The sequence below is a fragment of the Lithobates pipiens genome, unplaced genomic scaffold, assembly GCF_037356315.1.
Source record: "Lithobates pipiens isolate NorthernLeopardFrog02 unplaced genomic scaffold, aLitPip1_a1.2 Scaffold_25, whole genome shotgun sequence".
Lineage (NCBI taxonomy): Eukaryota > Metazoa > Chordata > Amphibia > Anura > Ranidae > Lithobates > Lithobates pipiens.
In genome coordinates, this window is record NW_027507787.1 from 167,327,012 (window position 1) to 167,352,509 (window position 25,498).

The following is a 25,498-nucleotide window of genomic DNA, read 5'->3' on the forward strand; positions in this document are numbered from 1 at the left end:
ACAGACCTGGGAACTCATAATCGGCACAGCAGGTGTGCAGACCCAGGACCCCAGAGCAGGGATGGTGGGAACCCCTTATAATGGTCACACCAGATCTACAGATAATATAAATAATAATTTAGTAGGGGCTGTTGGGAGCCCCTCATAATGGGTACAGCAAGTGTGCAGACCTGGAAACCAGCACAGGAATGGTGGGAACCCACTTATAGTGGGCACAGAAGGTGTGCAGACACAGGAGCTCAAATCGGGGATAGTGGGAACCCCTCATAAGGGACACAGAAATAATTGGGAACTCAATTCAGAGATCTCACCAAGAGACTTCTAAAGAGATAAGGAATGGTCAGATAGTTTAACTCTCCAGCATCCACCAGACCTAACCAAACTTCTCCAAGTACAAAGGAAGATTGTTCAACATGGATGACTGTGGCTACTTAGTCAACTATTGACTAAGTAAAAAAATTGTATCAAAGTATCAAAAGAGGAAGATGGTCTACCAGGCTAGTAAATGATTGATCCCTCTATGTGGATAACTGCACTCCACCTTTCCGGCAATGCTGAGAATTATAAAGCACGGCAATCAAATAATAATTTTTTATTTTTTTTACCTACTTATCTAATCTAATATCTGATCTTATAATTAATAGAAATCAGATAAAATAGGTGATGGCAAGCAACGGAGAAAGAGGTCAGTTAAACATCATCATTAATATATTATATGTGTATCACATTGAGAGTATAATTAAGCTCAAAGAAAAACTTCTGCTAGAGAGAAGACAGTTTTCTGCGAGGGGTTTCCCTCTGTGACAAACACTGCAGCTTACTTCGGGGCTGGAACAATTCTCTCAGTTCTGGGTGAGTTCAAAATCTCCAAATTTTCCTCAAAATGTATTAATTTCAGGTATAGTTTTTATGCAGCTGTAGCATGCTGTGAGCACACAGAAGCTTGAGTTCGGCCTGGGGACTGTCCTTTCTGTATTAGGTAAGGCTGAGCCAAGAATGTGTCTCTTATTATGTAGGTTTGTGTATTTATCATAATTTAGGCTACTGTCAGTAAGTATATAAAAGCTTATGTGCCAAGGCAGACATGTCCAACTGCTACTTCTTGGGTAACGTGTGTGGCACTCATACCCTTTCCTTGTTACTGCTCTTCTATGTAAGTTAATGAGCTGTAGACTAGATCACTGAACAGCCACCTTGTAGGAGTAAGTGGGCAGACTGTATCTCTTTTCTGGGTAATCACTTTAAATAATACCACAATGGTGCCAGTAACTGATATTAGGTATCAATGATATTAACACACAGCATTCTTACAACCCCAAGGGGGTTTTTTACTTGCACACTGCTTGTGTGTCAGTACTGAAAGACAGTATTTTGGTCAGGGAACAGTGCTGTCCGTGTTGGGTAAGTAAGAAGTTAATTGTCTATTCTAAGGTGGTTTGGATTGTACTTTACTTCCAAATTTCATTTTTGAAAATATGTTAATAATAATAATATAGGTAACGTTGAAATACTGTTCATATAAGGGGTGAATGTCTTTAAGGAGAATTTGTTTGGGCAATAAAAAATCAGTTAGGCATGCAAAAGCTCACTATTTAGTTAGTGAAATGTCTCTGCTGAGTCTATTAGTTCCAAAATTAATGTCCTATATTAGTTCTAAATTCACTTTGATGTCTTTCATTGTGCATTATTATCTTCATCCCCAATAGCCAGACTCATTGTGACATCCCAATGCCATGCAGCTTTTCTGATAGAGAATCAAAGATTTAAATGTAAGACTAATAGAATCAATAGCAATCCCTAAACTGCCCTTAACTACTTTACTAGTCTTCTCAGATGGAAAATTCCTTTAAGTACAAAAAAATCTTAATAATGAAAATATTGCATTGACTGGCAATGGAGTTTTACACTGGCAGTCAACTTGTGTGTCGGTAACGACAGACAGTATTTTGGACAGGGGACAATACTATCCATCCTGGGTAAGTCATTAACTGAGCAACTGAGCAAATATCCACTTTTGATATGTTCTTTATTTCTGACCTTGTTCATGAAAACACAGTACTGTATATTCTATTTTTAGTAGATATCTAGCGCAGTGTTGGTATTAACTATATCATTCATATGCCTATTATGTACAATTTGCCACAAATGTGAGCAAAGTGTTACTCTAAATCAGCCTTTATCAACTTTTTCAACATGGAAGAACACTTGAAATAACTTTATGGGCTCAGGGAACCCCCGTTAACAATTACTATATCTAAAATTCATGATACATTAGTGTGATGGTCAGTGGGAAGAATGCTCCTTACATTTGTGATGAATGGGAAGAATGCTCCTTACATGTGTGGTCATTGGGAAGAATCACCCCCTTACAGATAGCTAAAAAGATCAATGGTGTTAGTAGCAACTTATCTAAGAGGTCACAATGTTGATTGTATGGAACCCAGGCTGAGAAACCCTGATCTAAATACTCAGAGTTAAATAAGACAAAACTTATTGAAGTCTATGCATAGCCAAAAATATTTTTAGATATGATTCTTATTTAGATAAGAAAAGTCAAAACCCTGATCAGATTATTTTTTACAGTCTGCATCCTATTGGGAAGCACTCCCTTTTGTTTCCTGCCTGAAAGGCATAGCAGTGAATGAGAGTAAATCTCCCAAAATGAGAAGAATTCACATCTTAGACAGTTGTTCCTGGAACAGGTGTCCTCAATGGAAGATTTCCCTTTACCCCTTGCTTTCGTGACAACTCAAAATTTTTGCATTTCCCATCACTTTCTCTCTTGGTATAAATGGTCAGCAAGTAGAGTTGGGTTTATCTCCCCAGAAATGTGATGGTGGGCTAACCCCTCACCAGTCTATCCAGAGAAAGAAAAAAAAAAACAGCTTTGAATTTTCATACACTTGACCACATTAGTTAAAAAAATAAATTGTGTATTCTGGTATATGTGGTTTATAAATGTAATGTTAGTATTTGGAAGGAAAATTCCTTTTTATTTCAGTCACATGCTTTTATTTATAATTTTCTAGACATGTGCCTGCAGATCAAGCTGTCCAGTAGAAAGGGCAGTGACAAAAGTTAAGACAAACAATAACACTGTCACAGGGTTCTTACAGGGACACTTTTTTTACACATTTTTGAAGGTTCGCTTTCGACCAGGTCATGTGTAGGTCAAGGGTCTCCAAACTTTTTTGGATGGCTACATTATGTATTTTACAAATATTTATGGGCCAAAAAAATTGAATTTATAAAAGTCCCGTATTACATCCAGGAGTGCCTATCAGAATCCCCTCCATATATCCAGGAGTGCCCAACAGAGTTCCTCCTTACATCCATGTGTATCCAGCAAATTTCCCCATTAGTTCGATATGTATCCAGCAGAATCCCACTTTACATCCATGTGTGTCCAACAGAGTTCTCCTTACATCCATCCACGACCATTATAATCCTCCTTACATCCATGCATGCCCATTATAATCCCCTTTACTTCCATGTGCAGAAGGGTCAGTAGATGCACCAGTTTCTGTATAAAGATGCAGAGACAAGAGCATCTATTGACAGCCAGCTGGGATATTTTGCTAGATAGTTGCTGCAGGTCAGATAAAATCTTGCCCTTGGGCTGTAGTAGATAGTAGGAGTTGGTCACATTCTCCTTGACTTAATTGTTAAATTGTTGAATAAGTTACACTCCTCATTCAAGTAGTTTCCTTAGTTTAAAGCAGCCATTCACAACCAGGATTCCTCCAGATATTTGTAGGGGATTCCTTGAGCTGTGGCTGATTGACCTCCCATTTGATGGTGCTTTCATCTAAAACCAAAATCACTTGGCAAAACCAAAAGTATGACACCAATAATTATTTTAGATGTCTGCAAGGGTGGCATTCTGATCACCACTATACAGGTTGCATTCTTACCGATGACCACCAATGTAAGAGGTATTTCTCTCCACTGAAAATCGGGAAAATAGAATTGGTTTTAGTAGACGTTCCCTACGACCTAAAAATTACATTGGGAGATCACCAGGGGTAAAAAGGTTGGGTAAGGCTGGCTTAAAGTAACAGAAATATATCCCACCAAGTCCATCTAGCCTGCTCCCCTTATTTTAAATTTGTGGGTTCTTTTTTTTTTTGTGATTGTGTATTGTACTATAATTTGTATTTGCAGTATCACAAAACAATCCTTTAATGGGTGACTATGATATGCTGTAGATTTGGTACATAGGTTTGTTGATGTGCTCCGGCTATGCTCAGTATTTCGGTGGAGGTACTGTGCTGCATGTACTGGGTAAGTCACAACTAAAGAAAATCTTTGTTTTCTTTTCGATATCTAGAGACTAGAGGTTTCTGCATATGGACGTGTTTAGCCATATAGTGCCAGACTACAGCATATGTCCTTGTTTAGGAGCCCACAGGTGAGGCATATAGCTTCTAAAAATCAATGAAAGGTTGCCAGACACCAAGACTGTACTTCTGTAACCATGCATCTGAGTGGTTACATGTGTACAGGGGAGGATAAATGGCCCTGGACATTGACAGTTTGCATTCAGGCCACAGCATCTGACAACCTGTCATTGATATTTACAGTCTGCTGGCTGTGGCTGTATGCTACACCTAAAGACTCTTTGGTGCAGAAATATGTCTATGTATAAAGCAAATATTTGGAATTGTAGCAATTTAATAGATTTGTGATTCCTCAATATTTCAGTCTGATTACATAAAATTGAACAATTCTATGATATGACTGAGTTTGTGAAAGACCCAGTTCCATGACTACAGTGGGTGATCAGTCAACGTTCCTATATTTGTCCAACATAGTAGGGCGTATTAGTAAAATGAATAGAAGGTCGGCCATAAACCATTCTATGTTAGTAAGTGAGGCATTAATGGTTATTGTGAAATTGAGATTCCATTGCTGACTTTAAAATGTGCAAGCCCCATGCGTACCAACCAGATCCTGGCTGGATACACCAAGTAGACAGTGTACTCCTTGGATGAAAAAAAAAAGAGACATTTTATTCATTATCACCTGGTATCCGACTTTATCTACATGGATTTTCAGTGCCTCCATGAGCATTTCTCTTTTATTTTTAATAAGTTAACCCATCAACATGCATTTATGGGCCACAAAACAACCTTTCTAAACTTTTTAGAATGAGGGCACATTGTATATTGTACAAATATTTGTGGGCTGAAAAAATCATTTGTAAAAAATTCTCCCTTAAATCCAGGAGTGCCCAGCAGAACCCCCTTCCTTACATCCATGTGTGGCCAACAGAGCCACCCTCCTTACATCTATGTGTGCCCAGCAGAGCCCCCCTCCTTACATCTATGTGTGGCCTGCAGAGCCACCCTCCTTACATCTATGTGTGGCCAGCAGAGCCCCCCTTCTTACATCTATGTGTGCCCAGCAGAGCCCCCCTCCTTAAATCTCTGTGTGGCCAGCAGAGCCAACCTCCTTACATCTATGTGTGCCCAGCAGAGCCCCCCTCCTTAAATCTATGTGTGGCCAGCAGAGTCCCCCTCCTTACATCTATGTGTGCCTAGCAGAGCACCCCTCCTTACATCTCTGTGTGGGCAGCAGAGCCACCCTTCTTACATCTATGTGTGCCCAGCAGTGCCCCCCTCCGTACATCTATGTGTGGCCAGCAGTGCCACCCTCCTTACATCTATGTGTGGCTTGCAGAGCCACCCTCCTTACATCCATGTGTGGCCAACAGAGCCAACCTCCTTACATCTATGTGTGCCCAGCAGAGCCCCCCTCTTTACATCTATGTGTGGCCTGCAGAGCCACCCTCCTTACATCTATGTGTGGCCAGCAGAGCCCCCCTTCTTACATCTATGTGTGCCCAGCAGAGCCCCCCTCCTTAAATCTCTGTGTGGCCAGCAGAGCCACCCTCCTTACATCTATGTGTGCCCAGCAGAGCCCCCCTCCTTACATCTATGTGTGGCCAGCAGAGTCCCCCTCCTTACATCTATGTGTGCCTAGCATAGCCCCCCTCCTTACATCTCTGTGTAGGCAGCAGAGCTACCCTTCTTACATCTATGTGTGCCCAGCAGAGCCCCCCTCCGTACATCTATGTGTGGCCAGCAGAGCCACCCTCCTTACATCTATGTGTGGCTTGCAGAGTCACCCTCCTTACATCTATGCGTGGCCTGCAGAGCCACCCTCCTTACATCTATGGGTGGCCAGCAGAGCCCCCCTCCTTACATCTATGTGTGCCCAGCAGAGCCCCCCTCCTTACATCTATGTGTGGCCAGCAGATCCCCCCTCCTTACATCTATGTGTGCCCAGCAGAGCCCTCCTCCTTACATCTATGTGTGGCCAGCAGAGCCACCCTCCTTACATCTATGTATGTCAAGCACAGCCCCCCTCCTTAAATCTATGTATGACCAGCAGAGCCCCCTTCCTTACATCCATGTGTGCTCAGCAGAGCCCCCCCCCCCTTACATCCATGTGTGCAGCCCAACAGAGTTCCCCTTTACATCCATGTGTGCCCAACAGAGCCCCATCCCCCTTACATCCATGTGTGCAGCCCAGAAGAGTTCTCCATTACATTCATGTGTGGCCATCAGAGCCCCTGCCTTCACATCCATGTGTACTGCCCTTTACATCCATGTGTGCTGCCCAGCAAAGTTCCCACTTACATCCACGTGTGACTAGCAGAGATCTCCCTTACATTCATGTGTGCCCAGCAGAGTTGTCCCCCTCTCTTACATCCATATGTGCCCATCAAAGCCCCTCTTTTCAACCATGTGCATCCAGCAGAGACCCTCCTTGCACTATTCTGTGCCCAGCAGAGTGCCTCCTTACATCCATGTGGAGAAAAGTCATGGCTAACTGACTGGCAGTGAATGTGCCAGTTTCCATATTATGATACACAGACCAGAGCATCCACTGCCAGTCAGCTGGGGTATTTTGCTGGACCCTTACTGGGGGATAGATAAAACCTTGTAGCTGGCTTGTAACTATTCTTTGCACAATTCAGTCCAAGTGCACTAGACTGCAGTTTCCAAAGTGAACATAAAATAGACAATCTGTACTTCTTCAGTCAGTCAACTCCACTGTAAGAATATTTTTGTTTTGAAATCCCAGGGTTCAGCTTTAATTCAGCTAAATTTAGATAAGAGCTCTGAACACAAAGACTTTATTGAAGTTAAAGAGCGGAGGGGTATAAAGAGCTCCTCCCCTCTAGTTAGTGGACACATTTTAACACTTTCCTGGATATTCAGTTTTTTTTTTTATTATTATTTTTATAAATAATGATATTCAAATAAATATTATTGTCTATATTATTATTATTATTATTATTATTATTATTATTATTATTATTTTTAAGCATCATCATCATAATCATCATAATAATAGTAATAATAATAGTAATAATAATAATGTAATAATTTAGTTAAAGCAGTAATATAAGTAATACAAATGATGCCATAGCTAATATCTGTAAAGTATCAGTTACATACGAGCACAAGGCCATGACTGTGCTGATCTCATCCAAGGAAGTTTTACACTTACCATTTATTTGTGTGCCGGTAGCGAAAGACTGTATTTTGGCCAAGGAACAGTGCTCTCTGTAATGGGTAAGTCACTAAAAGGAAAAATTACATTTTAATATTACATTTTATTTCTAAAAATCATACTTAACCTCCCTGGCGGTATGATTCAGTCTGGAATAAGGTGCTGAAAGCGGTACAATTATTTTGCATGGAAATTTGGCTTTTATTTTGTAGTCCTGTAATTCTTAGGAATAACGCTCTGAACTCTCTTCAAACCAGAGTCTAGCGGACATCCCGGGTATGATAAAGTTTATAATATAATAAAGAATAATAAAAATTATTCAATAATGTAATCAAATCCAAAAAAAACTGAAAAAGGGACATGTTTTGGTTGCTATGGACAATCTCCAAATTCCAGGCAGAAAAAAACAGTATTTATAATATAAAAGTGCATGCAGGGCATTGCACAGACCACTAGGGACAAAGGGGGTGTGTATTTTTTAATACAGCACTGTAATCTGTAAGATTACAGTGCTGTGTGTGTTTTGTGTGTTTTTACTTTTTTGAATTTGCCGCCGTTCTCCGCTCCCCTGCGTCGTAACGTCGCAGGGAACGGAGCTCGGTGGCATTCGGCACTGTGAATCGAGCGCAGGACGGCTCGATCACACAGCACGGGGGACATCGCTGGATCCAGGGGACAAGGTGAGTAACTCTCCCTGTGTCCTCCCCTGCATCGAGCGGTGCGATCCCGAGTCTGGCTCGGGGTTACCGCTCCTGTAATGAAAATCCCAACCCGAGCCAGACTCGGGATTACCGCTAGGAAGGTTAAACCTAGAAAAAAAAATTATGTGTTTTAATAATAAATATGCTGTCTGGAAGAGAAGCACTGGCATATACTGCAGTTTGCCAACTGGATACAGATGTCATCTGTGTAGAGATGAATTTTGAAATGTAACAATCAATTCAGTTTACATTTTAAATTAAATTATAATGTGCAGATACAGGACAGTGTCCAGAGCTTCAATTCTATGCAGCCCAGAAGGGGGTTGATTTACTAAAACCCGGAGAGTGCAAAATCTGGTGCAGCTGTGCATGGTAGCCAATCAGCTTCTAACTTCAGTTTGTTCAATTTAGCTTTGACAATAAAACCTGGAAGCTGATTGGTTTCTATGCAGCGCTGCACTAGATTTTGCACTCTCCAGTTAGTAAATCAACCCCAAGATATCAAAACCTTCTGGATATTGCATTGCAGTTTGCTCAGCATTGAGAGCACATGTGTAAAGCTGGATATACACTATACAACTTTTGTTGTTCGATTTCCTTTAGATTTACCTTTAACTATGTAGTGCAAGGCCCAGCCTGATTGCATAACTGGGGGGGGGGGGGGTTTTCATGTGACTGGGGGGGTGCATGCTACATGGTGGGGGGTACATGTGACTGGGGGGTGTGAATGTGACTGAGGGAGTGTGCATGTGACTGGGGGGGTGCATGTGACTGGGGAGGTACATGTGACTGGGGGGTGTGCATGTGACTGGGGGGTGTTCATGTGGCTGGGGGGGTGTGCATGTGACTGGGGGGGCATACATGTGACTGGGGGGTACATGTGACCAGGGGTGTGCATGTGAATGGGGGGTGTACATATGACTGGGGGGGTGTGCATGTGACTGGGTGGGGATACATGTGACTTTGGGGTACATGTCACTGGGAGGGTGCATGTGGCTGGGTGGGGGTACATGTGGCTGGGGAGTGTGCATGTGACTGGGGGGGTCTGCATGTGACTGGGGGGGTGTGCATGTGACTGGGGGATGTGCATGTGACTGGGAGGTGTGCATGTGACTGTGGGGGGGTGTGCATGTGACTGTGGGGATGTACATGTGACTGGGGGGGTGTACATGTGACTAGGGGTGTGTGCATGCAACTTGGGGGGTGTACATGCGACTGGGGGGTGCATGCAACCTGAGGGGTGTGCATGTGACTGAGGGGTATATGTGCATGTGCCTGCGGGGGTTGTGCATGTGCCTGCGGGGGGGTTGTGCATGTGCCTTGTGTTTACAGTCAGGTCTGCTTGGTCCTCTGCCAGTATGCCCGCCTGTAATTAACAGCCCGGGCCCCCCTGACCTGACTCCTCTCCACCCTCATTCCTGGCCACCCAGGGCTCCACTGCAGTGGTCAAGAGGTCCCAGCTCAGTCCAGTGCAGATTCTCAGCCATGGTGGGCAAAATAATCATAATCAGCTTCTCTGCAGCTATGTCCCACCAAGAGCTCTTCCACTATGGGGGGTCTGAGGGGACCTACTGCTGCCCAACAGGCATGATGTGACCTCTAAGATGGTGACATTTCGGACAGCCCCTTCTCTTCTATGAGGCCGAGTTCAAGGAGCTATATGTGAGTATAGCACTGAGAGAGACAAAGCACTGACACCAGCACTGAGATAAAGGGGGTTATTTACTAAAAGCAAATCCACATTGCACTACAAGTGCACTGCAAGTGTACTTGAAAGTTCACTTGCAGTGCACTTGGAAGTGCAGTCGCTGTAGATCCAAGGGGGACATGCAAGCAAAATAAAAAACAGCATTTTAGCTTGCACACGATTGGATGATAAAATCAGCTGAGCTTCCCCTCATTTCAGATCTTCCCCTCAGATCTACAGTGACTGCACTTCCAAGTGCACCTGCAATGCACTTGTAGTGCAAAGTGGATTTGCCTTTCGTAAATAATCCCCATAGTGCCCCGACACCAGCACAGAGAGCATGCCAGCACTGACCCCAGTTTTTAAATAGAGGACACGGACACCAGTAATCTTAAAGAGGAGGCCCGGTTTAAAAAAAAAAATGTTTTAAAGTCAGCAGCTACAAACACTGTAGCTGCTGACTTTTAATAAGCACACTTACCTGTCCAGGGCGTCCGCGATGTCGGCCGCCCAAGACTGACCCGTCCCTCGACTCTCGGGTCCCGGCGCCGCCATTTTGGCTAAGGGAAACAGGCAGTGGAGCCTTGCAGCTTCACTGCCCGTTTCCTACTGCGCATGCCCGAGTCACGCAGCGCTTTGTGAATGGGGCGCGCTGTGTTCTGGGACACACAGTTCCCAGAACACAGCGCGACCCATTACCCAGAAGACGCCACACGGAGGAGAGAAGACAGAAGATCACCGCGGAGGAGGAAGAGGCAGATTAGGACGATGTGCCTAGCAACAGGCATTTCTGGTAAGTTAAAAAAAAAATCTTTTTTTTTTCAGATTTTTTTTCTAAATTTTACCGTATTTTTTTTTTCAGGGCAGCCCTCCACTTTAATATACACAATTCATTTTTATTGCTTGAATTACTGGTATTTTTTCCCTTATGGACGTGAGTGGGGCCTCATGTCTAAGTTATGCCTAAGGCCTCACAAAACCTAAAGCGGCCTCTGGTTTTGGTAAATCTAAATGAAAAAATCTGAAGAAAATTGTATAGTGTGTATCCAGCTTAAAAATTCAAATGTGATCTATGCATTTCATGACTTCCCTGTTATAATGCAGTCATATCAATTCTTAAGTGGCAGATACTATTATTAATTAATTTATACACACACACATATATATATATATATATATATATATATATATATATATATATATATATATATATATATATATATATATATATATATATATATATATATATATATATATATATATATATATATATATATATATATATATATATATATATATATATGGGCCAGGTCACACCACCTGCAGTCCAATACTTTTTTTTCTGCATCAAAAACGTAAGTAGGTAATATGGTTTCCAATGGCATAATTCACACCAGTACAGTCAGTTCTAGGGTGTTCCAGTTCCAGAAAAAAAAGTACTGGACTGCAGGTGGACTGTACTGGATAGCAATAAAATGCATCAAAAACACACCAGAATGCACTGAAATGCATCAAAAAAGCATCACAAATGCACCGAACCCCATACACTGAAAAATAAACAATAAAAAAGAAGAAAAAAAATCACCTGGAATGCATCCAAAAACACATCAAGAATGTGCTAAAAATACGTTAAAAACATGCATGCAAAAAACGCATCTGGAACAGATCTGGGGTGCGTTTTTGTGGTGTGAACCATCCCTAAATAAATATATATTTTTTTATAATAATTAAGTTTAATTTCATAAATTAAACTTAATTATTATAATATAGATAGATAGATAGATAGATAGATAGATAGATAGATAGATAGATAGATAGATAGATAGATAGATAGATATAGATATATATCTATATCTATATATATATCTATATATATATATATATCTATATATATCTATATATATATATATATATATATATATATATATATATATATATATATATATATATATATATATATTTTTTTTATATATATAATAATTAAGTTACATTTATATATTTATATTATTAATGCCCCTAACGAATACACTATGTGGCAATAATGTGCCATGGAGTTTTACAGCAGCAGTCAGCTTGTGTGCCAACAGAGACAGGCAGTATTTTGGAGAGGGAACAATTCTCTCTGTGTTGGGTAAGTGATAAATACAGCAATGGTGTAATGTGTATAGACTTTTTACTTTAATCTATGAAAATCTATACAAACAATACTAATTTGATGATAGATGGTCAAATGTTGGAATTTAGGTAACTTATCTTACTGACCGACTTTACATGGAATTTGGGAATGAAGAGCAGTATTGCATTGACTAATTAGTTTAACCTTCCTATGGGAGGTGAGGACTAAGCCTGTTACTTGTTAGTAGAATTGAGTCATGTAGATGAGCTGTAGATTTGGTGGATTGGGTTGGCTGGATGTTTTGGTGCTCCGATCTCTCAGTGTGCTCTGGCAATGTTCAGTATTTCGGAGGAGGCACCGTGCTGCATGTTTTGGGTAAGTAACAGATAAATTAAAAACTGATGTGAGATTTTTGTTCTTAATGGCATTTGGGATTTATAAAAGTTTTGTATAAAAATCACCATTAAGGCTAATGGGAAATGTTATTTTAAGACTTGCATATTGTTGAATAGGGCTATAGGGATCAAACAGATCTGAGATTCTAAAATGTACTGGCAGTCTAATAAGTTACACAAAACGGTAGTTAGTCAGGTTGAGAAAAGACATAAGTCCATATAGTTCCATCTACAGAAAAAAAAAATATCTCTCTCTCTCTCTCTCTCTATATATATATATATATATATATATATATATATATATATTAGGTAATATATATATCTATATATATCTATATATATCTATATATATCTATATATATACATACACATATATATAAATATATAAATAGATAGATATATATTAAGTTTAGGTAAATAGGAAGGCAAAAAAACACCAGTAAAGCATAATCCAATTATATCCAGCGGGTAAAAAAAATACCATTCTGATCGCCCAGAAGGCACTCAGATATTCCCTGGATCAACAATCTCCGGTGCCATTACCTATAAATGTTAATATTTAGTTATATTTTGTAGATTTAGACCTGGTTCACATCAGTGTGGCTTTGAAATTGTGCTACTTCAGCGTGACTTCAAAGCTTACTATCCATGCAAGTTCATATGCATCTTGCTGACATCTGTGCAACTTCATTTAACAGATGTCAATGTAAGTCGCACTGAAATCACACAGAAATAGTGCAGGAAACTTGAGTCGCAGCAATTTGAATGGTTCTATTGCTGCAAATGCAATGCAACTTATCATGCTACTTTGAACTGTACAGTCACATGACATGTCGCACTGGTATGAACCAGGGCTTAGGAATGCATCCAGCCTTTTTTTTTTTTTTTAAACAATCTACTGAGCTGGCCAGAACTAACTCTTGAGGAAGTTTATTTCATATTTTCACAGCTCTTACTGTGAAGAAGCCTTTTCGTATGTGGAGGTCAAATGTCTTTTTTTTCCTCCAGATGTAAGGAGTGCCCCCTTGCCCTTTGTAATGACCTCAGACTGCTAAGTCTAAGCCAGTGTTTCTCAACTCCAGTCCTCAAGGCGCCCCAACAGGTCTATGCAGAAGTGAGTCTAATTTTGCACTTTCCATTTTTAGTAAATAAACCCCATTGTGTACTTAAAAGTGGGGTATGCCTGTATAGCGCTGGGAAACACCTTTTGAAAAATAAAAAGTGCATTTTATATGCAATATATACATCGGAACAAAATGAGGGACAAATGAGGAGGAAAGAGGGACATTGCTCCAAATCAGGGACAGTCACTCGGAATCAGGGACAGTTGGGAACTATGCTGTACCCCTCTGCATAAAGCCAGCTCCATAAAGGCATGGTCTAATTCATGGTAATAATAATAATATAATAATGGTATGTTCCAAATCAGGGACAGTTGGAGGCTATGGTAGCCAATCAGCTTCTAATTTCAGCTTGTTCAATTAGGCTTTGACAGTAAAACCTGGAAGCTGATTGGTTTCTATGCAGTGCTGCACTGGATTTACACTCTCCAGTTTTAGTAAAACAACCGCAATGCAACATAAATAAAGTGTACAGAAAGTAACCAGCTTACAAGATTTCTGGCAGGTTCAACATGTTTCTTTCAATTTCTAAATTGCTGCATTTGTAAATTTCAAAAGCCAATATTAACCTCCCTGGTGGTATGATTATTTCTGATTTTAGGTGCTGAAAGCGGTACAATTATTTTGCATGGAAATTTGGCATTTTATATTGTAGTCCTGTAATTCTTAGGAATAACTCTCTTAAATCTGTTCAAACCAGAGTCTAGCAGACACCCCGGGTATGATAAAGTTTATAATATAATAAATAATAATAAAAATTATTCAATAATGTAATCAAATCCAAAAACACTGAAATGTGCTCATTTGCAGAATTGTCGCTGTCATTAGATTTAGTGTTTGATGACGAATTTCCCCACAAATCGCTATCGCTCAATTCTGCAAGTGATTCTAATTTATTATCGCTGTTTTCTAGTTGGTCTAAAATCACTTTTGACATAAAGGGACACTTTCTGGTTGCTATGGGCAGTCTCCAAATTTCAGGCAGAAAAAAACAGTATTTATAATATAAAAGTGCATGCAGGGCATTACACAGACCCCTAGGGACAAAGGGGTGTGTCATTTTTTTATACAGATTACCAGTGGCGGCTGGTGAAGTTTTTGGATGGGGGGGCGCCAGACCCCGCCCATCATGACCCCGCCCATCATTTTGGCCCCTCCCACTTCTCATAAAACACGCCCCTTATGTAATCTGAAAAAAAATTTGGCTTGGGTTCCCCCCTCCGAGGGCATACCAGGCCCTTAGGTCTGGTATGGATTCCAAGGGGAACCCCCACGCTGAAAAAACGGCGTGGGGGTCCCCCCAGATCCACACCAGACCCTTATCCGAGTGCGCTACCCAGCCGGCCAGGAAAGGGGGTGGGGACGAGCGGGCGCCCCCCCCCCTCCTGAGCCGTACCAGGCCGTGTGCCCTCAACATGGGGGGGTGCCTTGGGGGAGGGGGGGCGTGCGGCCCCCCCACCCCAAAGCACCTTGTCCCCATGTTGATGAGGACAAGGGCGTCTTCCCGACAACCCTGGCCGTTGGTTGTCGGGGTCTGCGGGCGGGGGGCTTATCGGAATCCGGGAGCCCCCTTTAATAAGGGGGCCCCGGATACCGGCCCCCCACCCTATGTGAATGAGTATGGGGTACAATATACCCCTACCCATTCACCTGTGAAAAAAAAGTACAAAAAAAACACAACACAGGGTTAAAATATTTTATTGCACAGCTCCGGGGGTCTTCCGTCTTCGGGGGTCTTCTCGCCGGACTCCTCCGCTATCTTCTTGTAGCTCTTTTGCTAGTGGAGGAGCCCGGCTTTCTTCCTCGCCGCCGGCCTCTTCTCCCGACTTCGGGGGTCTTGTCCCCCTCTTCGGTTCTTCTGCCGGGCCACCGCGCCTTCTTATAGCTCTTTTACAGGCGGTGGCCCGGTCTTCTGTTGCCGCCGCCGCCCGTTCTTCTTCTTCTTCTTCTTCTCCTTCTTCTCCAGGAGATGTTGCCTCGACGATCTCCCTGGCCGGAATGCCAGGGACGCGCTGCGCTGCCACTTATATAGGGACAATGGGGCGGTGTCACATGGGTTGATGTCACATGGGTTGGTCACATGGGTTGATGTCACATGGTGACTGTGACATCAACCCATGTGACCAACCCATGTGACATCAACCCATGTGACACCGCCCCATTGTCCCTATATAAGTGGCAGCGCAGCGCGTCCCTGGCATTCCGGCCAGGGAGATCGTCGAGGCAACATCTCCTGGAGAAGAAGGAGAAGAAGAAGAAGAAGAAGAAGAACGGGCGGCGGCGGCGGCGGCGATAGAAGACCGGGCCACCGCCTGTAAAAGAGCTATAAGAAGGCGCGGTGGCCCGGCAGAAGAACCGAAGAGGGGGACAAGACCCCCGAAGTCGGAAGAAGAGGCCGGCGGCGAGGAAGAAAGCCGGGCTCCTCCGCTAGCAAAAGAGCTACAAGAAGATAGCGGAGGAGTCCGGCGAGAAGACCCCCGAAGACGGAAGACCCCCGGAGCTGTGCAATAAAATATTTTAACCCTGTGTTGTGTTTTTTTTTGTACTTTTTTTCACAGGTGAATGGGTAGGGGTACATTGTACCCCATACTCATTCACATAGGGTGGGGGGGCCGGTATCCGGGGCCCCCTTATTAAAGGGGGCTCCCGGATTCCGATAAGCCCCCGCCCGCAGACCCCGACAACCAACGGCCAGGGTTGTCGGGAAGAGGCCCTTGTCCTCATCAACATGGGGACAAGGTGCTTTGGGGTGGGGGGGCCGCACGCCCGGGGCTTGTCGATCGCCGCTGGTTTCTACATAGAGATCGGATGAAAACAGTCATCAGATCTCACCCGAAGTGATCCACCAGAGATGGATGCGAACGTAGGGCCATCCGTCTGCTTTTAGCGGATCGGACCGGGTTGGATGTCAGCGGACATTTCACCACTGACATCTGTCGCTTCATAGACTAACGTGGAGTGCCCGTTCAGGTCCACCGTCAAAACTGACAGGTGGACCTGAATAGTCCGACAGTGTGAAAGGGGCCTAAGATGGGAAGTGTGTTGCTGGCAGGATCACCAGTTAAAATAAAGGAAAAATAATCCTGCAAATAATATACTTTTAGATAACTTGCTACTAAAAGCAACCACTGACAGATAGTGACTTAAAGTGGTTGTAAAATCAAAAGGTTTTTTATCTTGATGCATTCTATGCATTAACCTCCCTGGCGGTATGATTCATTCTGGTTTTAGGTGATGAAAGCGGTACAATTATTTTGCATGGAAATTTGGCATTTTATATTGTAGTCCTGTAATTCTTAGGAATAACTCTCTTAAATCTGTTCAAACCAGAATCTAGCAGACATCCCAGGTATGATAAATTTGAGAAAAGGAGGATCAGGGCTGCTCTGTGCAAATCTACTGCAACAGAACAGATAAGTATAACATGTTTGTTATTTTAGAGAAAGAAAACGAGACTTTACAATCGCTTTCATTTTGTGATTTTACTAAAACAGGAGCACTCTATATATTAATTAATACTTATAATAGTATCTGCCACTTAGAGCAGTAGCAAAGCCTGCTTTGAGATTTTTACCTACAGGTAAGCCTGTAAAAATACTTACCTGTAGGTAGAATGAATACAGGCATACCCCACTTTTAAGTACACAATGGGTTTATTTACTAAAGTGGTAAAGTGTAAAATCAGGCTCACTTCTGCATAGAAACCAATCAGCTTCCAGGTTTTATTACCAAAGCTTTATTGAACAAGCTGAAGTTAGAAGTTCATTGGTTTCTATGCAGAAGGGAGCTTGATTTTGCACTTTCCAGTATTAGTAAATAAACCCCATTGTGTACTTAAAAGTGGGGTATGCCTGTATCTCCTAAATGTGCACCATTTAGGAGATATTCACCCTGGATGGAGCCAGTGACTTCACCAGTGCATGCACTCTGAGGGTCCAGCATACCGCGCCAGACACGTGGGAATGACATCATCACAGCTCCAGCCACTCACAGCACCGAAGCCCACGAACTCCAGGAAGAAAGGGGGAAAATGTTAGCCCTCTCAGCTGTGACAGCATGCCGCCAGAAGGCTTAGTTCTAAGAAAAGTATTTCAGAATGTGCTAATATGTGATGCACAATAGCCCATTATGCCATTGTCTTACAGGTGTTTTGTTTTTTGTTTTTTTAAACTTTGCTGCAGTTTACTACCACTTTAAAAAAAACTATGGGGTTGATTTACTAAAACTGAAGAGTGCAAAATCTTCAACAGCTGTGCATGGTCCATCCATCAACTTCAGTACAATCAGCCTGTTGGATTTTTTTCATGCAGTCAGTTCCGGCGCCTACAGCAGCCGGCAGTGAACATTTTTTGCCGGAAGGGAAGGCTCCCCGCTGGCAGAACACAATAGCACCGTGGGAGGTATTCTCCCATCAACACAGTTGAGTGATTCTCTTTCCTTCCACCCATGGTACAAGGAAAGATCATTGTATAATCTATGGCTTGCTTAACCCCCCTGACGGTATTCCCGAGTCTGGCTCGGGGTGGAATTTTTGTACCATTAGCGGTAACCCCGAGCCAGATTCGGGACTGCATCGCTGGATCCAGGAGGACGCTTACTTACCTTCTCCCTCGGATCCAGCGTTGTCTCCCCGCTGTACGAGCGAGCCGTGTCGCGCTCGATCTATCACGGAGCTGATCTCCGTTCCCTGCGAGCGTTGCGACGCACGGGGACGGAGATCGGCGCCAAATTCAAAAAGTGAAACACACAGTATACATACAGTATAATGTAATCTTACAGAATACATTGCTGTATGTAATTATTTCACACCCCCTTTGTCCCTAGTGGTTTGTCCAGTGTCCTGCATGTAGTTTTATATTATAAAAACTGTTCTTTATGCCTGGAAACTGGAGATTGTCCATAGCAACCAAAACTGTCCCTTTACATCAAAAATGGTTTTAGACCAGCTAGAAAATAGCGATAATAAATTGGAATCACTCGCAGAATTGAGCGACAGGGATTTGTGGGGAGATCCGTCATCAAATATTGAAAAGTAATGACAGTGACAATTCTACAACTGAGCAAATTTCAGTGTTTTTGATTTGATTACATTATTGAATAATTTTTATTATTGTTATATTATTATTTGGTATAATTATTTATTATATTATAATTTATGATTTAATTTTTCAAACTTTATTATACCCGGGATGTCTGCTAGACTCTGGTTTGGACAGATTTAAGAGAGTTATTCCTAAGAATTACAGGACTACAATATAAAACGCCAAATTTTCATGCAAAATAATTGTACCGCTTTTAGCACCTAAAATCCGAAATAATCGTACCACCAGGGAGGTTAACACAGCCACCACATCTAAGGACCAGTTAGCTGCTATGCTATTAATATTTAATTAATAATTATTCTTGGGTTTAGATACGTTTCAATGATACTACTAAAATCACTAGCTGTTAATAGTAAGGAGTAGTCACTGAGTGCCAAAGAGATGAAAGAAATGGAGTAAGCTACAAAAGATTGTTGAATAGGGGGTCTTTCTCCAAGAGCAAAGACTGTATTCAGCAGTTTATTAGCCAGAAATGCTATGTTCAGGTAAATCCGTTGGTGTCTGGATTAATGTCATAATTTAGTACAAAGTATGGTCAGGTTTTACATTTTAAATAATTAATTTGCAAAATCCAGACAGAGATCTGTATCTAGAGATGTCAATTCTGCTGCGTTCTGTGTCAGATTTAGAAATGGAAAAGTTCCAATATGTCTACCAATAAAAACAAGCAATCTGCAAACAACTCTCAACAGCTGCAATCGGAACTATTCAATATATAAAATATTTTCAAAACCTGCCCTGTACATGCCAAGCAGACCAACATAGGCATGTACAGGGCAGATTTTGTGTCCAGTTGAAAATATTTTATATATTGAATAGTTCCGATTGCAGCTGTTGACATTGTTACTGGCCTGTTTCCATATTTGCCAAAAATCTTCAAAAGATGACAGTTATGGTATAAAATACAGGGGTTACAAATACAAAGACTGGACGGGATCCTTTGTTGTGATTCCAGCTTGATACACCAACAACAAGGTTGAAATTTTGGTGCCTTGGTATCTCACTGTGTTACAACATTGTTCAGTACTTTGGTGAAGGCACCGTGCTGCATGTATCTGGTAAGTCACAGTTAATTAATCTAAGAAATCTCATTTAAATGGGTGACATATTGGAATTATGGGAATTTGACAGAATTTGATCTTCAGTCTAATATAACACTGCTGTTATGACTTAGTAGACCTTAGCAACTTGGTATTAACAGATGTTTCATGAAAGATGTATGTCAACAAATTCTAAAAGCTTTGTGATTATTTCATTAACATAGCAAGAATTAATATTAATATAATGAAAATGTAACTAAATTTGGATATATACTACAGTATTTTTGCAAGTGTATTAGATAAGAGCATGGCTAGAATGGATCAAGAGGTGGACAAGATAAAGTATCTAAAGTTGGCCATAGATGGAGCGATTTTCTTTCCTATAACCATGGATCGATTGATAAACTTGGGTATAATCAGCCCGCCCATACATGGTTTGAATCTCAGCCGGTTCAGCAGGGACCAAACTGTCTATGGTCGGCTTAAGGATGGAAACACTTAGAAGAGTTTATCATGGAAAACATGGAACATGCTGGTAAATTTCTGTATGCTGTTTCCACAGTAATTGTAAAGCAGCCTTTCTCAACATTTTTAACATGGAGGATCCCTTAAAATAAAGAGTTTTAATAACCTTTGAAAGTTATTTCAAGTATCAAGGGAACCCTGTTAATAACTATGATATCTATAGCTCATGGTGCATTAGTGGACCTGTAAGTTAAATATGAAAAAAATAAGGGAACATGGCATACTTGGTGTATTTGACTTCCAGAATCGCGCTATAGGACAAACTTATTTTCAGTAGTATTGAAATGAATTGTGTAATAACAATAATAATGACCAGGAAAAAATTCAGTAGTAGCGATTTTAGTAGTAATTAAATTAAATAAAATGTGTAATGATAACAATAATGACCAGAAAAAAAAAGAAAAAAATAACAGCCATTAAAAATTGTAATGTTCCCTCACATTGATGGCCAATGGTTTAAAGCCATTCTACATTGGTGATTAGTGGAGAAATGTCCCATGGTGACCATTGAAATGCTCCCCTTTGCTGGTGGTCAGTAAAGTAATGCCCATTTAGATTGGTGTTTCTTTTAAGATATTCCCTGGATCAACAACCTCTGGTGCCATTACCTATAAATGTTAATATTTTGTTATATTTTGTAGATTTAGACCTGGTTCACATCAGTGTGGCTTTGAAATTGTGCTACTTCAGCGTGACTTCAAAGCTTACTATCCATGCAAGTTCATATGCATCTTGCTGACATCTGTGCAATTTCATTTAACAGATGTCAATGTAAGTCGCACTGAAATCACACAGAAATAGTGCAGGAAACTTGAGTCGCAGCAATTTGAACGGTTCTATTGCCGCAAATGGGATGCAACTTTTCATGTTACTTTGAACTGTACAGTCACATGACATGTCGCACTGGTATGAACCAGGGCTTAGGAATGCATCCAGCCCTTTTTTTTTTTTAAACAATCTACTGAGCTGGCCAGAACTAACTCTTGAGGACGTTTATTTCATATTTTCACAGCTCTTACTGTGAAGAAGCCTTTTCGTATTTGGAGGTCAAATGTCTTTTTTTTCCTCCAGATGTAAGGAGTGCCCCCTTGCCCTTTGTAATGACCTCAGACTGATAAGTCTAAGCCAGTGTTTCTCAACTCCAGTCCTCAAGGCGCCCCAACAGGTCATGTTTTCAGGATTTCCCAGCAGAAATGCAGTGAAACTGATCAAATCACCTGTGCAAAATAATGGAGAGCCTGAGAAACACTGGTCTAAGCCATGTGAGTGATATTAAAGTGTACACTAAACCTAACAATAAACTTCTTATTTGCTCCCTTCTGATCTGTTATATATAGTTACTATTGAAAACACTTTGTTTTTACTGTTCAATAAGTACAAAGAAACATGTTGAACCTGCCAGAAATCTTGTCAGCTGGTTACTTTCTGTACACTTTATTTATGTTGCATTGCGGTTGTTTTACTAAAACTGGAGAGTGTAAATCTGGTGCAGCACTGCATAGAAACCAATCAGCTTCCAGGTTTTAAAGTCAAAGCCTAATTGAACAAGCTGAAATTAGAAGCTGATTGGCTTCCATAGCCTCCAACTGTCCCTGATTTGGAACATACCATTATTATATTATTATTATTACCATGAATTAGACCATGCCTTTATGGAGCTGGCTTTATGCAGAGGGGTACAGCATAGTTCCCAACTGTCCCTGATTTCGAGTGACTGTTCCTGACTTGGAGCGATGTCCCCCTGTCCCTCTTTCCTCCTCATTTGTCCCTCATTTTGTTCCGATGTATATATTGCATATAAAATGCACTTTTTATTTTTCAAAAGGTGTTTCCCAGCGCTATACAGGCATACCCCACTTTTAAGTACACAATGGGGTTTATTTACTAAAACTGGAAAGTGCAAAGTCAGGCTCACTTCTGCATAGAAACCAATCAGTGTCCAGGTTTTATTACCAAAGCTTAATTGAACAAGCTGAGGTTAGAAGCTTGTTGGTTTCTATGTAGAAGTGAGCCTGATTTTGCACTTTCCAGTTTTAGTAAATAAACCCCATTGTGTACTTAAAAGTGGGGTATGCCTGTACCTTTCATCCAATTTCTAAATTGCTGCATTTGTAAATTTCAAAAGCCAATATTAACCTCCCTGGCAGGACGATTATTTCTGATTTTAGGTGCTGAAAGCGGTACAATTATTTTGCATGGAAATTTGGCGTTTTATATTGTAGTCCTGTAATTCTTAGGAATAACTCTCTTAAATCTGTTCAAACCAGAGTCTAGCAGACATCCCGGGTATGATAAAGTTTATAATATAATAAATAATAATAAAAATTATTCAATAATGTAATCAAATCCAAAAACACAGAAATTTGCTCTAGAAATAGCATATATGAAAGGGAAGGGGGCTATAGTGACCTCTGTACATTGTTGTATCTGTTATTAATGTTTATATAATCTATTTTTATTACATTGAAATAAAACTATATGAATTTTTAATATATCTTTGCTATCACTTTCTTATAAGCTGCACCGTTGAAAAATCCCCTGTTTCATTCCCCCTCCCTTCCCTTTCATATATGCTATTTCTAGATTTATTAGGGGATGAGGTGCCTACAGTATTAAGGTGTCACTGGGAAGTTTGGACCAAATAATTTCTACTGAAATTTGCTCATTTGCAGAATTGTTGCTGTCATTAGATTTAGTGTTGAGGACGAATTTCCCCAGGAATCGCTATCGCTCAATTCTGCAAGTGATTATAATTTATTATCGCTGTTTTCTAGTTGGTCTAAAATCCCTTTTGACATAAAGGGACACTTTTTGGTTGCTATGTACAATCTTCAAATTCCAGGCAGAAAAAACAGTATTTATAATATAAAAATGCATGCAGGGCATTACACAGACCACTAGGGACAAAGGGGGTGTGTATTTATTTTTATACAGTACTGTAATCTGTAAAATTACAGTACTGTGTGTGTTTTGTGTATTTTTACTTTTTTGAATTTGGCGCCGATCTCCGCTCCCTTGCGCCGTAACGTCGCAGGGAACAGAGCTCGGCGGCACTCGGGCACTGTGTGAATCGAGGGGAGGACGGCTCGACCACACAGCGCAGAGGACATCGCTGGATCCAGGGGACAAGGTAAGTAACTTCTCCCTGTGTCCTCCCTGTATCCAGCGATGCGATCCCGAGTCTGGCTGGGGGTTACCACTTATGTTGCTAAAATCCCAACCCGAGCCAGACTCGGGATTACCGCTAGGGAGGTTAAGGAATAGTTGTGGTAAAAAAAAAAAAAAAGCACTTGTTTTAAACAATCTTTTTCTGGTGGTGGGTCCTATGCCTATGTACTTTTGCTAATAGGTGTCCCTCGTTCCTATCTCAAAAAGTTGGGAGGTATGGGCTACTACGCACAGATGCACCAGATTTTCCACTCTCCAGTTTTAGTGAATCAACCCCAGTATTACCAATTATCTCCATATACTGCAAAACACCTTCCTTGTGTTATGAAGAGGGGAAGCTGTTCTGCCCTAGGCAAACAATGCACATCCTTTATTAATACATAAGGAAAGGAGAGTGTTGTCACTCTAATGCCTCATTCCCACGAGGCGGATCCGCTTCCACGCAGTCCACAAGCTCAGTGGGAGATCTCTCCGTTGATCTCCACTGAGCCGGCGGATGACAGATCCCTCTCTACTCACTGAGCAGGGAGGGGCTTGTCGATCGCCGCTGGTTTCTACGTAGAGATCGGATGAAACCGGTCATCAGATCTCACCCGAAGCGATCCACCAGAGATGGATGCGAACGTAGGGCCATCTGTCTGCTTTTAGCGGATCGGACCGGGTTGGATGTCAGTGGACATTTCACCACTGACATCTGTCGCTTCATAGACTAACATGGAGCGCCCGTTCAGGTCCACCGTCAAAACTGACAGGTGGACCTGAATAGTCCGACAGTGTGAAAGGGGCCTAAGATGGGAAGTGTGTTGCTGGCAGGATCACCAGTTAAAATAAAGGAAAAATAATCCTGCAAATAATATACTTTTAGATAACTTGCTACTAAAAGCAACCACTGACAGATAGTGACTTAAAGTGGTTGTAAAATCAAAAGTTTTTTTTATCTTGATGCATTCTATGCATTAACCTCCCTGGTGGTATGATTCATTCTGGTTTTAGGTGCTGAAAGCATGGACATTTGGCGTTTAATATTGCAGTCCTGTAATTCTTAGGAATAACTTTCTTAAAGAGGAAGTAAACCCTGATGAGTTTACTTCCTCTTTCATTCCCTGCAAAGGCAAAGCATAATGGACTACTATGCATCGCATAGTAGTCCATTATGTGTCACTTACGTGACACAGGAGCCAGCGAAGTCACCGCTGTCCCCTGTAGTCCGGCCCATCCATCTTCTCGTGGGGTCTCGCAGCTCCGTCACTGTCATTTGGCGAAGCCGCGATGACGTCACTCCCGCGCATGCGCACGGGAGCCGACACGCGCACCAGCTCCGTCGTTGGAAATGCCGCACTCAGTGCGCCTGCGCACCGCTGTCTACGGCGCATGCGCCGTAGACAGCGGTGCCCGTCTTCGGGCAAATATCTCCTAAACCGTATAGGTTTAGGAGATATTTCTTGGACCTAAAGGTATGCCTTAATCTAGGCTTATCTGTAGGTCAAAGTGTGTTGTAAGGGTTTACAACCACTTTAAATCTGTTCAAACCAGAGTCTAGCAGACATCCCGGGTATGATAAAGTTTATAATATAATAAAGAATAATAAAAATTATTCAATAATGTAATCAAATCCTAAAACACTGAAAAAGGGACACTTTCTGGTTGCTATGGACAATCTCCAAATTGCAGGCAGAAAAAACAGTATTTATAATATAAAAGTGCATGCAGGGCACTGCACAGACCACTAGGGTCAAATGGGGGTGTGTAATTTTTTTATACAGTACTGTAATCTGTAAGATTACAGTACTGTGTGTGTTTTGTGTCTTTTTACTTTTTTGAATTTGGCGCCGATCTCCACTCCCGTGCGCCGTAACGTCGCAGGGAACGGAGCTCGGCGGCATTCGAGCACTGTGAATCGAGCGGAGGACAGCTCGATCACACAGCGCAGAGGACATTGCTGGATCCAGGGGACAAGGTAAGTAACTCTCCCTGTGTCCTCCCTGTATGCAGCGATGCGATCCTGAGTCTGGCTTGGGGTTACCGCTTGTGGAACTAAAATCCCAACCCGAGCCTCGGGATCACCGCTAGGGAGGTTAAACATATCACCAATGTCAATGGTTACCTATTTGAAAGTCAA

General features: G+C 41.6%; 1 gene segment (V, D, J or C); it reads left to right on the top strand.

Annotated features, from left to right (window-relative positions):
* The first annotated feature begins 648 nt into the window (after positions 1–648).
* The window catches only part of LOC143930638 (T-cell receptor beta-1 chain C region-like), a 52,060-nt gene continuing 27,210 nt past the window's right edge, over positions 649–25,498 (top strand). Inside the window, 1 exon segment of the C gene segment in view lies at positions 649–685. Within this exon segment, the coding sequence occupies positions 664–685 (22 nt within the window).